At 38.1% G+C, this 12,168-nt stretch overlaps 2 protein-coding genes across 2 annotated transcripts in view; one reads left to right on the top strand and one right to left on the bottom strand.

Moving 5' to 3' along the window:
- Positions 1–12,168, bottom strand: part of LOC113062032 (ribosome biogenesis protein bop1) — a 72,503-nt gene that overhangs the window by 32,588 nt on the left and 27,747 nt on the right. The gene's annotated exons all lie outside the window — the stretch shown is intronic.
- LOC113062034 (basic helix-loop-helix transcription factor scleraxis) lies at positions 4,341–11,324 on the top strand. The gene is made up of 2 exons (XM_026231535.1): positions 4,341–6,206; positions 10,658–11,324. Exons 1-2 carry the CDS (start codon positions 5,640–5,642, stop codon positions 10,694–10,696), a joined length of 606 nt encoding a protein of 201 aa, XP_026087320.1. The 5' UTR covers positions 4,341–5,639; the 3' UTR covers positions 10,697–11,324.

Below are 12,168 nucleotides of genomic sequence, written 5' to 3'. Positions count from 1 at the left end.
AGGAGCACTTTAACAATGGAAAAGTCACAGTAAGAGCAATGAGAACAAAGGCCTCGGCCAGTCTAATTGGTTTTATTTGTTCCCTTCATATGACTCCGCCTTCTCTTTTGAATAAATTAACTGAAGTCATTACCACGGTGATCTCAGTAAGTCCTGGATGCATGTGTGTGAGCTGGAACAAATGTGGCTGAGATGAAGCTGTCTGTGCTCATCTGAAAACAGTGCAGGGGATCTTTTGGACCCATCCAGACAAATCCACCCACAAGCTTAGAGGATCAGAGCGGCTGATCGCAGTACGATGCACCTCAGGTGTTCAACCAAACATCCAAAACCCTGCTGCCTGAGAGGATTGGAGCCCAGAAAGCATTTTCTGCTGGTTTATGTGTCACAGAGCCCCAGAGGAGGTCAGTGGGAGCTAATGGTAGTCAGATGGGATGCCTTTTCTCCGCTTTAAGCAGTCCAATGGTGAGATAACAAGCGCTGTCATTCGTTACCACAGAGGTCGATCTTTATGAGGTTGCGAGACATTCCTTCTCTGCTGTGGTCTCGCTCAACCCTAATGAATGTCGTCACCTTGTGACCCAGTTCCTGTAATGACTCATCCTGGGATATACGGACTGCTGCAGTGAGCTTTTGCTTTAATGACTGAAAGGTCAAAGCCGGGGTCTGGAAAGAAATATTGCTGTGTCATTGTGGTCATGAATGTGACACTAAGAGACATAAAGGCTTCACTGAAAGAGCATCTTTCTTTATTGCCAACAACGACAAAAGCACTTCCTTTTCTACTAAATATAGGCCTAAACACCTTGCCAACAGGTGCTGAGCACAAACGTGCCTTTTAAAAAACAAATCCCTAAATCTACTAATATAACAAAAAAAGAACATCTCATTATTTTGGTACACAACTTCACAACTTTAACTTAATAAAAACAGGCAATGAAGGTATTGCAAAACAACCTCATGATATAATACAAGTCATGATTCAATATTTCGCAATGCATTAGGCTTTGATTTCATTTCTCCAGTGAGGAGAGTGAGTCGAGCTGACTGACAAGAAGAGTGAGGTGACACAGACAAAACGATGGCAGATGATTTAGTTTTCAAACTAAATGCAAAATCTCCTGTTTGGCAATATTTTTGATTTTAAATGTTACTCAAGATCTGCACTCTAATAAATTATCTTTATTTAAACAGGAGATAAATGCAAATAACAGATGTTTCGGCCGAAATGTGTTATTTGTATTTATCTCCTGTTTAAATAAAGAGAATTTTAGAGCTAAAGTGAGTTTGACATTGTATTCTGTTGTTGCATTAAAGCAATTGACACCGAATTGTGACTAATTCGAAAGTGAAATTAAAATGCGCACAATGCTTTTACAAACTATTTAAAAATGAAGGAAAGCAAGGAAAAGAGGGAATGCCCTCGCCCCCACAGTGATACCGGTATTATTGGTGTTGTCACACATTGATTAACGGGTGGGAAAATTTCCTCACCATCACCCTACAATGTATTAAAAAAAACAACAACAACAAAAAAATATATATATGATTTGCTTTGTTTTTCTTAAATAATCTGAATAGTTAAATATAAATGCACAACCACTCAAAAGTTTAGGGTCATTATGCCTTTTTTCAAATAAATCATGTGTCGAAGTATCAAAGTATCTTAAAAATTTTCAATCTCTAAATAAAATAATAATAATAATAATAATAATAATAATAATAATAATGAGCAGCTCAATTGTTTTCATATTTTTCAGGTCAACAGTTTTCATGCTTCATTTTATGAAGAAAATTTTCTAGAGCAGGAAATCAGCACATTAGAATGATTTCTAAACGATCGTGTGACACTGAAGACTGGAGCAATGATGCTGAAAATTCAGCTTTGCCATCATAGCAATCTATTGCATCTTCAAAGATACTCAAACAGAAAACAGTTATTTTGATTTGTAACATTACATTATTACTGTTTTTGCTGCTTCAAATCAAATAAATGCAGCCTTGGTGAGCATACGAGACTTCTATTAAAACATTTTAAAACAATTCCATCGACTCCTAAATGTTATAAATAACAATATTGTAAGGATCTAAAATATTCATATAAAATTTGGAGACAAAACTCATATCCATATATGAATGTATCGGAACTGCTTTACAACATATGAATCTAAATTTAAAAAAAAACAAGATTTTAGTGAATCTTTTCATTTAGATGGCTGATTTTAAATTATACTTACTGATTCAACTCACCAACATATACATTCATATAGAAGAGCCACAATTCACTACATTTTCATATAGTTTTATTGTGTTATAACTCCAATATTTAACTCACCTCACAGTTTGACTCCATAAACAATTTCTTAGGTAAGTGCTTTACAAATACCATGCAAATCTGTTCATACTAAATGAAGTAATTCAAAAGAAGGATTCATCAGAATGATTCATCTAATGATGGGATCAGAAGCAAGCATACAACAATATCAGAGACTTCAAAACAGTGAAGTTTTCACCTCTTCATGAAGACACAACCTTTGCAGACGTGCAACTGATACTTTTCAGTCTGAGCAGTGAATATGTCTGACTAGTGACTGGTAAAGCCATTCAACTTCAAAATCAGTTTCAAGAAGGAAAAATGACATCTTTAAGGTTATATTCCAATTGCCCTAAAAACAGGAAAAAAAGGAGGAAAAGTCCATTCGGAACAGGATAATAGTACATGTTTCGACATGCGGAAAACATTATTTCAATACAATGGTGTTAAAAACTCAACTAGTGATTTACTGCTGCTAGTTAAACCAGTTTAAATTCCCTTTACAAGATTAAAATTAAAGAATGCTCTCCCACTCAAAAGAATATAAATCTCTTCACTTGCAGCAGCCATTAACAAAACCATTTTCATTAATGAAAACATAAAACTCAAAGTCTTCGTACCTCTACAGACCCGGGAACGTTTTTCATCTTAAAATCAAAAAGAAATCAAGTGTTAAGTGTTACGTTCCTGTTCTCCAAGACGATGGGTTTCAAATGACCATTCAGGGAACTAATTAATGAATAAACTCCCCTTAAAAAGGAAAAGACTGTATAGTCTAGCGTGAAAATATCACTACAATTAACAACAAATAACAAATTAAAATGTCCCAAAAATTAGAAAAAAAAAATAGTCAAAGTAAGTGTTTGAGAGGATCCTCCTCTCCTGCGGTTTTGACCTCGAGCAAATGCCGGAAATCAGATATCCTGTCTGGCCTTCAACTCACATCGCTTATTAATGAGGCTGCGGTTCAAAGAGACTAAACATGAGACGGCATTAATATGGATTTACCACGTCCTCAAAACGTCTTTTTCATCATCTCCATCTCAAGCCATCATTCGCAAAGTAATGGTACGAAAACCACATTGTTACGCTGCCAGACTAGTCTTGAGCTAATGTCAAAAATATGGAATCTAGAGGAAATGAAGGGAGAAAAATGACAATCCACCATTCATATCTTCATATTTTCCAGAGGGTAAATAGGCGTTGAAATTATAATGACATCAAGGAGTACACTTATAATCCATCAAATGGTTGCGTCGTATGGAAACGTATTTAGTTTTTTACCTTCTCCCTCTTTCTTTAGATAGATATTAGGATGAGAAAAGTCCTGAACTTGGAGAACGAGCATGCTGTTCTTGTATGATTTTCTCTCAACGAAACCTTTAAGAACAGTAAATTTAAATTGATATGTTTTCGGAACAATATTTTTAATGACTTATGGCTAAAGTTACAAAAGCGCGACAGAACATATAATAAGTTCAGACAACCTTTTCAAACTTCCATAGTTAAGCTAAACAAGACCACATAACTTTCCTCAAAGTTATTCTCAAAAAGATCCAATATTTCCTTTTCGCAAAATCAAAACATGACCAAAATCTGTTTCTCAGGGGGATTATCTTCATTTCATCATAAACTGATTGGTGGTAATGACTAAGAGAGGAACAGGTGCTATGATGTGAGTTATGGTCCCGCTGGATGATGTTATGTTGCTATTTCCCTCCCGTGACTAAACCAGTCCAGCCAGACAAAACAGCAATACGCTAAAGTGTAAGACAATCTTCACGGACAACATAGTTCATCAAGCTACTGGACAGTCACTGACTCAGAGCGGAAGAAAAACCACGGGAGTGCAGACTCACAGCAAAGGACCGGCCCAGAGAAAGTTTCACTCTGACACATGGGACTCTGTAAAACCCCCACTGAGGTGAGGTGATGGTTACAGAGTTCAGTGGGAGGAGGGGAGAATGGGTGAAAGAATTACCCAAATTTTACAGATCTCCAGTTGAAACGAGAGTCCTTCTAGGATGCAGTATAATAGTAAATGAAGGATGGGAAAAGAGGGAGCAGGAAAATAAAGATACAAGAGGCAAATGGTGTCTGAGGAAAGATTTCAAGCAAACAAGTTGACAAGAATGGAAGCAAAGAAAGTAGGATTTTTTTTTTTAAGTAAGGGAAGAATGGGAGAAAGCAATGAATGAAAAAGGAGATACAAAAGGAGGATGGAAAAGAATATGAACAAGAGCAAAAAATTAAGAAAGAATGATTTAAAATTAGTAAAATAAGAATTGAGGGGAGGAGAAAAGGAAGAAAAGTTAATAACGATTTAAAACCAGTAAGGAAGGAATGAAGGAGAAAGAAAAAGGAGCAAAAAGCAAGATATAATGACTTAAAATTAGGGAAGAAGAGAGGGAAGGAAGGAAAGATGGAAAAAGTAAATGTAGTATGAAAGTAGCTGGATGTAACAGAAGGATGGAGGGAATGACAGAAGAAAGGAATGAAAAAAGAACTAGAAACAAGAACGATTTAAAACCAATAAAAGGAAGAAAGAAAAACAGGCAAAAAGGCAAATAATGATCAAATAAAATCAATAACATTTTATTGATTTTACTTCACATCAAGAAAGAAAAGACAAACTTCAAGCAAAAAAGTGAGAAAATAGAGGGAAAATGAGATTAGTGTGAAAGCAAGGAAGAATGATTTCAAAACACTAAAGTTGAACAAGCAAGAAGAAGAAGAAAAAAGAAAGGCCATTATTAACTGGGAGTTAAAAAGCTGAAGCTGTATAGAACCACTTTGCTCCCTGCCTGAGCCGCCAGCTGGGGTATTTGCATAAGCAGTAAAAGAGAGGGATGGACAGAGGGAGAGAGAGCGAGGGAGTGAGAGAGGGAGGGGGGAATCATATCAGACACTCCCACAACCTATAAAGCACAACCATACTGAAACACTCAGTGAAACCACACGTGGGTCTCTACGCAAGGGGGAGAGCCAGCGCTGCACAGGGACAGAGAGCCGGAGGAGGAGTGTGCATGTGTGTTTGAGGAAGCAAGACGTGGATTTCAGCTCATATGTGATGTGAGTGAGGACAAACAACAAACTCAACCCTTCAGGATCAATTCTCCAACTCTCGACTTCAAGGAAAAACTCATTTCAAATGATTCCTAGTAGCAGGGCAATGTAATACCAGAGTGCAACTGTACTAGAGGACTATCCGGAGAGCAAACAAGTGGAGGACTTGGCTTCGGAACCAGAGATCCATGCATTACGAACTCTAGAGTCTTGCAAGCAACATTAGAAATCTGTGTGGAGAGGTTCGGAGGTTTCAGTGATGTCTTTCGCGATGGTGCGTCCGGCTCCCAGCCGATACCTCTACTCCGAGATCTCGATGATGTCAGAAGATGACGAAAATGGCAGCGAGAGCTCGGGCTCGGATGACCGCTCGTTTCGTTTGGACGCCTCAGGATACGAACTTAAAGTTGGAAGAAAGCGGAAACCTGGTGTAGGTGGAGGACGGCTGATAAGTACATCACCTAACTCCACCGGGACAATGGCTCCAGTGGCAGAGGGCCGTCCACGCAATGCAGCCAACGCACGGGAGCGGGATCGCACCAACAGTGTCAACACGGCCTTCACCGCGTTAAGGACTCTCATCCCAACAGAGCCTGCTGACCGGAAGCTGTCCAAGATCGAGACCTTGCGGTTGGCGTCCAGTTACATCTCCCACCTTGGAAACGTGCTCCTTGTGGGTGAAGCTTGTGGGGATGGACAGCCGTGCCACAGCGGAGGGCCTTCAACCTCAAACTACTACCACCACCATGGCTCGCCTAGTCGGGACTCGGAGAACTCCCAGCCCAAACAGATCTGCACATTTTGCCTCAGCAATCAGAGGAAAATGGTGAGTGAGACTTAAGCAGGTGTTCTCTGTTAAGATTGTGCAATGATCTGGACGTGTTCAAGTCCACAAACAAGCTGTAGAAACACAGACAGAGGTGTGAAATACGGCTGAACCTCGGGCAGGGATCAAAGCAGGGCTGAATCATTCTCTGCTAGTAAGGTCACTGAGGGCAATGACTTGAGGCAAAGTTAGTCAGGATACAGTTGGGTTGCATTAAATTCTATCAAAGTAAACTTGTAGAGTAACTTTGTTTATTTGAAGAGTACCGTTCAACAAGTAGTTTAAGGGTTTGTTCCTTTCTACAAAGCATTTCTGTAATACGAGCCACAACAAAGCAGTTGATATACACAAACCGTATTCCTAACTTCTAGATCTGACACAGCCAAAACTTTTGAGATAACAGAAAGCAGATAAGGCATAATTTAGTATATGCTTTCTAAGTAATAATCAACTAGTGATTTCAGACAGTGTTCAGTCTTCTACACCGGCCAACTACACCTTTTTGTGAATCTGCGTCGTAATTCTCAGCCTTCCCGAGATAACATTTAACACTGAAAACAGTCCTAGGTGCTCTGAAGCAGAGTTATGACTTCATCCACATGTCCTTTTCCATCAAGAGCGATATCTCTGTTACAGAGTGCGCTGCTACCATGACCTCATAGACAGATGCAGTGAAAGATCGGATTAAATGTAGCCCAACGGAAAATATCCAATCAACAAAGAGACTGTCAGGTAATATACAAACACATCATCCATCTCTTCCCCCGGCGAGCGTGACTGTGCTGACCTTGGCCCGTGGAGCCAACTCCGCAGCACATTAAAAATAAAACCATAAATCACGCTTTGGCTGTGAGGAATACAATGACACCAAACCAAAAACAGGGGAAAACTGTAATTTAAACTTGCGTGGCGAAGAACTGTCTGAGGTTGAAATATAACACACACACTCAAGACAATTACACTCCGCCATGACACAAGAGCATTTTTTAGTCAGGGTATCTCACAACCGCAATGTGTGCTTAATCCTCAAAAACCTGAAGTGCTTCCAGAAGCCATTGAGCTACATTTTCTTTTTCTGGATCTTTTAAAGTCTGTAACAAAGGAAATAAACAATAATAGATGGCATCTGATTCCGCCGTATATACTCTGCACCAAACGGGTGAATTACAACTAACCTAGTTTGGGCCATTTATAACAAATGAGCAAATAGGAGGCATAAACAAGCAAATGCTAATGGTCCATGATCTATATATCAGACCACGAGAATCTAGGGAACATCTGCTGTTGGGTATTTTCCCCCAAGTAGCTATGCACCAACCTCAGCGTTTCACTCTCACATCCTGTGTTGTTCTAAGTCGCTTCCTCATTGCCCAATTAGTATCCTTGTCAAGCATGACATGCAACTTGCTCGGACCTTCATAAATCTTTCAGAGCACGATTTGCAGAGATTTCTGAAAGTAACACAGCGGTCTTTGCACTTTAAGATGAGGGCATTAAGACCATTAAATTAAGATTTTTATGGATTTATCTTGCAATAAAAACACTAAATACAAAAATATAGTTTCTTGTAAATCCCAAAAACTAATTAAACGTTTAAAAAGCCAGACAGATCTAATTGGCTGCTATTTATGTGCTATTTTCTACATCAAAATAACTGCTTTAATGAAATGTCAAAAAGTCTGTGTGTCCAATTCATGTACACAGACAGGTAAATTGGTAAAATATTAATAAATTAGACATCATCCACTATTGTTCTGTAGATATCAGTCAAGCACAAATTAGCAACTGATTAAGCATCTTTAAGTATTTAAGTCTAATTCCTAGACGTTCAATACTGTACAAACCAAAAAGACTGAAACAAACGTACAATAAACAAGAGCTCCTTATAATGCAAATTTATAACTGGCAACTTAAAGGTTTTATTTGCTAAACTGTTTGTTGTTGAAAATCACATAGAAACAACCCAGAAACCACAAAGCTAGAAACAACAACAGGCCAAAGGCTAACACTCCCATTTCAGGCCGTAACCTTAATCCGTACTAAACGAAATGATAGATCTTTATAAGCCCAATCGAGAAATACGCCCATGTCTTCGGGATTCCAGTGGCAGGCAGAGATTTGAAACAGACCATGCCTAGCCTTTGTAGTGCGCTTTCAGAAGTGGGTCTGTGCTCTCCAAAACCACACTCCTCTCTTTTACCCCTACTTAGTGCTCATTACGCCGTGAAAATATCACTCAGCCAAGACGCGCAGCTTTATTGTTTCTAAAGAAAGAGAACGACGAAATAAAGAACACACAAACCAGGGGGAAAGACATGGAGGTATAACTGAATTCAAATGTTCGGGTTTTTGCCAAAGCGTCTGTAATCTGACACAAAACAGACAGCTGCTTCGAGATTCTCCAGCGAAAGAGCGAAACGGACATTTAAATCAAACGCAGACAGTCGAGCGGCACAAAACTGCTACTTTTGCCTGTTAAGACATTCAAGACTCAAACAGATTTGTGTCTATATAAAAATGATTGATTTTACCCTAAACATTTTCCAGCTTCTGATGCATCTGGCGGGTTTATATGTATTTATTTTTTTTATAAAAATAACTGCTTGAAATGGACTGCTTCTTGATGTTTGTACATTCACACTCACACACTCTGTAACTACTATTTTCTACATCACTATATCCACATGGATGTACCACAAATGACAGAGCGAGAAATTACCCCTATTTTTGTGTTTTGACACCATCTTCCTCTGTCCATCTGGCTAAACCACACTATTCATTAGTGGCGGACGTTTGGTTTCTTGCAGGTGAGGGCATAGGTTTGGATGGATTGCATAACCAGACTGGATTACTCAGAAAAAGTCTTTGAGGCAAATGCGATGTCTTCCTTTCATTTATGGCATCTGCTCAGATGGTAACTGAATAAAATGTAACGTAGGTCATATTTTCTGCATAATTATCGAGACTTCTCTCATTACAAGCATATGGAAGAGTTTAGAGACTTTCTCTAACGGGAGCCCGAACATTTGACACAATATGAAATTATTTGAAGTGTTAGCACCGCGCATTAAAGAGCCAACATTTTTCCCTCCGTAAACTGCCATTTCATTCGAATTCGTCCTGAAAGATTTGGCCAAAAGTGGGATCTTATAAAACCGCCAAATGTGAATACTTCCATACCTTCTGGAAAGTGAAGCCACATGAATTCAAGTTGGGCTGGAATTGGGTCATCCTTTACCACAGGTGGGGCGGTACGCTTCATAACCATAAACGAAGGAAAACTAGCATTTACGCTTGAAGGCAACGGCGAAATGGTCTGTGCAAATACTCCTGAACACTATGAAAACAATCAAAAGAGTGTATGTGGTGCATTAAAAGGGTGCAAAACTCATATATTGGGATTAGCTCAAACACAAGACTGGTTTTAATAATCTACCCATCCTGTCACCACCAGAGGCTAAAGTTACACGTCTAAACCCATGCATGCACACACATCGTCTCGTTGTGATCTTTAGAAAGCTGTCAACGTTAAACGTCAACCCTAAGGTGAAGCCAAATATTTGTGTTAAGAGAACCGTAGCTGCTTGAAAGGGGAAAAAAAAGGAGGTGATCATTAATTTATTGATATAAAGATATTTGAGAATTTGCTGTGATTTGTTTCCTGTCTCAAAGTACTTGGAAATAATGTGTTTATAAAAGGACTTCAGACCAAGGGGAGCGTACGATCAATCTGGGCATTTGGACATAAGCTCCAGCAATAATAATTTCTCTACGGTGAGTTAGACAGGATATGAAAAGCAAATGTAGGCAAAATCCTATTAGTTTGCCCATAAGTGATCCCTGGAGTAAGAGCGCTGCTGACTTTAAAGTGGCACTGAACTTAGAGGAGGGGCTGGAGAAAAAAATAGGAGTGAGGGGAAAAAAAAAAAAAGGGAAGAAAGGAAAACGTTGAGGGTCAGGGTTATTTTCAAATGGGATTCTGTCTGACTTCATCAGTTAAGGTTGAGTGTTTTGACTAGGAACTCCTCCTACATCAGACGGGGGCCGCAGGAACGATGGCATTCCATCTGCTCCTGTTCTAAGCAAAGCAAACTGGGAAATGTCAGCCAGGTGTGTGTGTGCTACCACAAATGGAAAGGTGATAGGAGAAAAACAGCAGGCGCATTAATGCCAAACAGCAACATGAATCATCAAGAGTCAAAAACTCCTTCAAAACTGAAAATCAATAAACTTGTAAAAATTAACTAAACAAATAGACTTCAATGTAAAAATTTAACTACATTTTAAAACATTTATGTGAAAATAAAAGGATATTAAACAATTTTAAACATGAATAATATATGTAAATAAATAAATACAAATAAAAAAATAATTAAAAAGATCAACAACAACAAAAACTGAAAAAACCCTGACATTATTCATAACTAATCAATTATTTTCTTTCATTTCAGAGTAAAGACAGAGAGAGAAAATCAGCCTTGAGGAGTTAAGCCACGACGTGAATGGATTTACAAAATATCATCACCAATGTACAAAAGCTGATGACTGCAAAATGCAATGTTGTGGTGTATATATGCAAATATCAATTCATATTTAATTATTTGTAAATTGCCATTGGACTGGAGCATTTTGTTGGAGGAAAAAAAAACACATATGACTGGAAAAGACCAGACTGCAGCGACTTGATTACTCAAGAGCTGAACATCCCGCCACAGACTACACCAAGCTAAACCAAATGCTTATCATCGACCACAGGGAGTTTAGGTAATGCTATTCTCACCAAAGAATCTCAATAAGAGGACTGCGTTCACAAGGCTGCAAATGATCACATAACTTCTCCAGTAGACACAGCGTACGGAGCCCAGCTTTACAAATCAAAACAATGATGGAACATCTTCCTATTTTCAAAATCAATGAGGACCATGGGACAGTGCTGACTGAAGACATGAATAGATGCAAACTGACATGTGGCATGTTCTTTCTTACAAAAACACAAAAGACACTTAGCCTGACTATGAAAATGCAACAAATTCAATAAATGCAGTATACTGTATGTGTATAAAATGGCAAATTACTTATATTCTTCATTGTTTTAAATTAAAAAAAAAAATACTGAACAAAGAGTGAAAACCTATTTTTATTTTATTTCTAGTATGACTCAATATCATGTCACACAGACATTTGGATATCTTTGTTATCCAGCTCTACTGTAATTTGGCCAAAACCTCAAAACAGCTACAAAAACAGTCCCTCCAGATAAAGATCAATGCTTTCATTTTATCATCTCAGTAGATCATCTCTCATCACGAGTTCTTGAAGCCTAAATATTTAATTTCACATTCTCTTTCTGTGTTTAATTAGGTTAAGAAATGCAAACACATCTAGAGACACTTACATAGTCTTATGTTTCACAAACTCAGACACTTCGGGTTTATTCAATGTTATCGACTAAAACTGGCAAGAACAGCTGTTTATGATCTATTGCACTGATTCTCAAAATTTCGGACTCTAGATGAACTGGATAAGTATATTTTATATATATAGGGCTGTCAATCGAGTTAATTTTTTAATCACAAACCTTTTTCTGTAATTAATCACGATTAATCACACACTTCATGAAATTATTATTTTTTTCTCATCATTTGCTACATCCAGCAAAGCAAACCAAAAGACTGAAGGGTGATACTCACAAAAATCTAAATTTTCTGCAGGCTTTTCTTCCAAGATAAATTTAGATGTCTTTCCAAAAATGTACAGTTAGAAACTCCAAAAGGACACCAAAGGACCAAATTATATAAGGAGCCCATATAAGCACATATGAAAAAAAAATAATATCAGATTTGTTTAGTATGTGTACAGTGCAACAGCAAATAGCTTTTTTACATTTTAGAGAAGCCAAGTTGCGATTCCAAACAGGACCGCATGGAGATGGAAAAAAAACTCTACTACAGAGTTTTATATC

This window comes from Carassius auratus, chromosome 44 (assembly GCF_003368295.1).
Source record: "Carassius auratus strain Wakin chromosome 44, ASM336829v1, whole genome shotgun sequence".
Lineage (NCBI taxonomy): Eukaryota > Metazoa > Chordata > Actinopteri > Cypriniformes > Cyprinidae > Carassius > Carassius auratus.
The sequence above is the reverse complement of the archived record's forward strand: the minus strand, read 5'-3'. Positions and strand labels throughout refer to the sequence as shown.

What these genes read in the sequence shown, in the direction of transcription:
- LOC113062034 (XM_026231535.1), top strand. Translation starts at nt 5,640, where the DNA reads ATGTCTTTCGCGATGGTGCGTCCGGCTCCCAGCCGATACCTCTACTCC. An exon ending in TCAGCAATCAGAGGAAAATG is followed by an intron (nt 6,207 to 10,657) that starts GTGAGTGAGACT and finishes CTTTCATTTCAG; the next exon opens with AGTAAAGACAGAGAGAGAAA.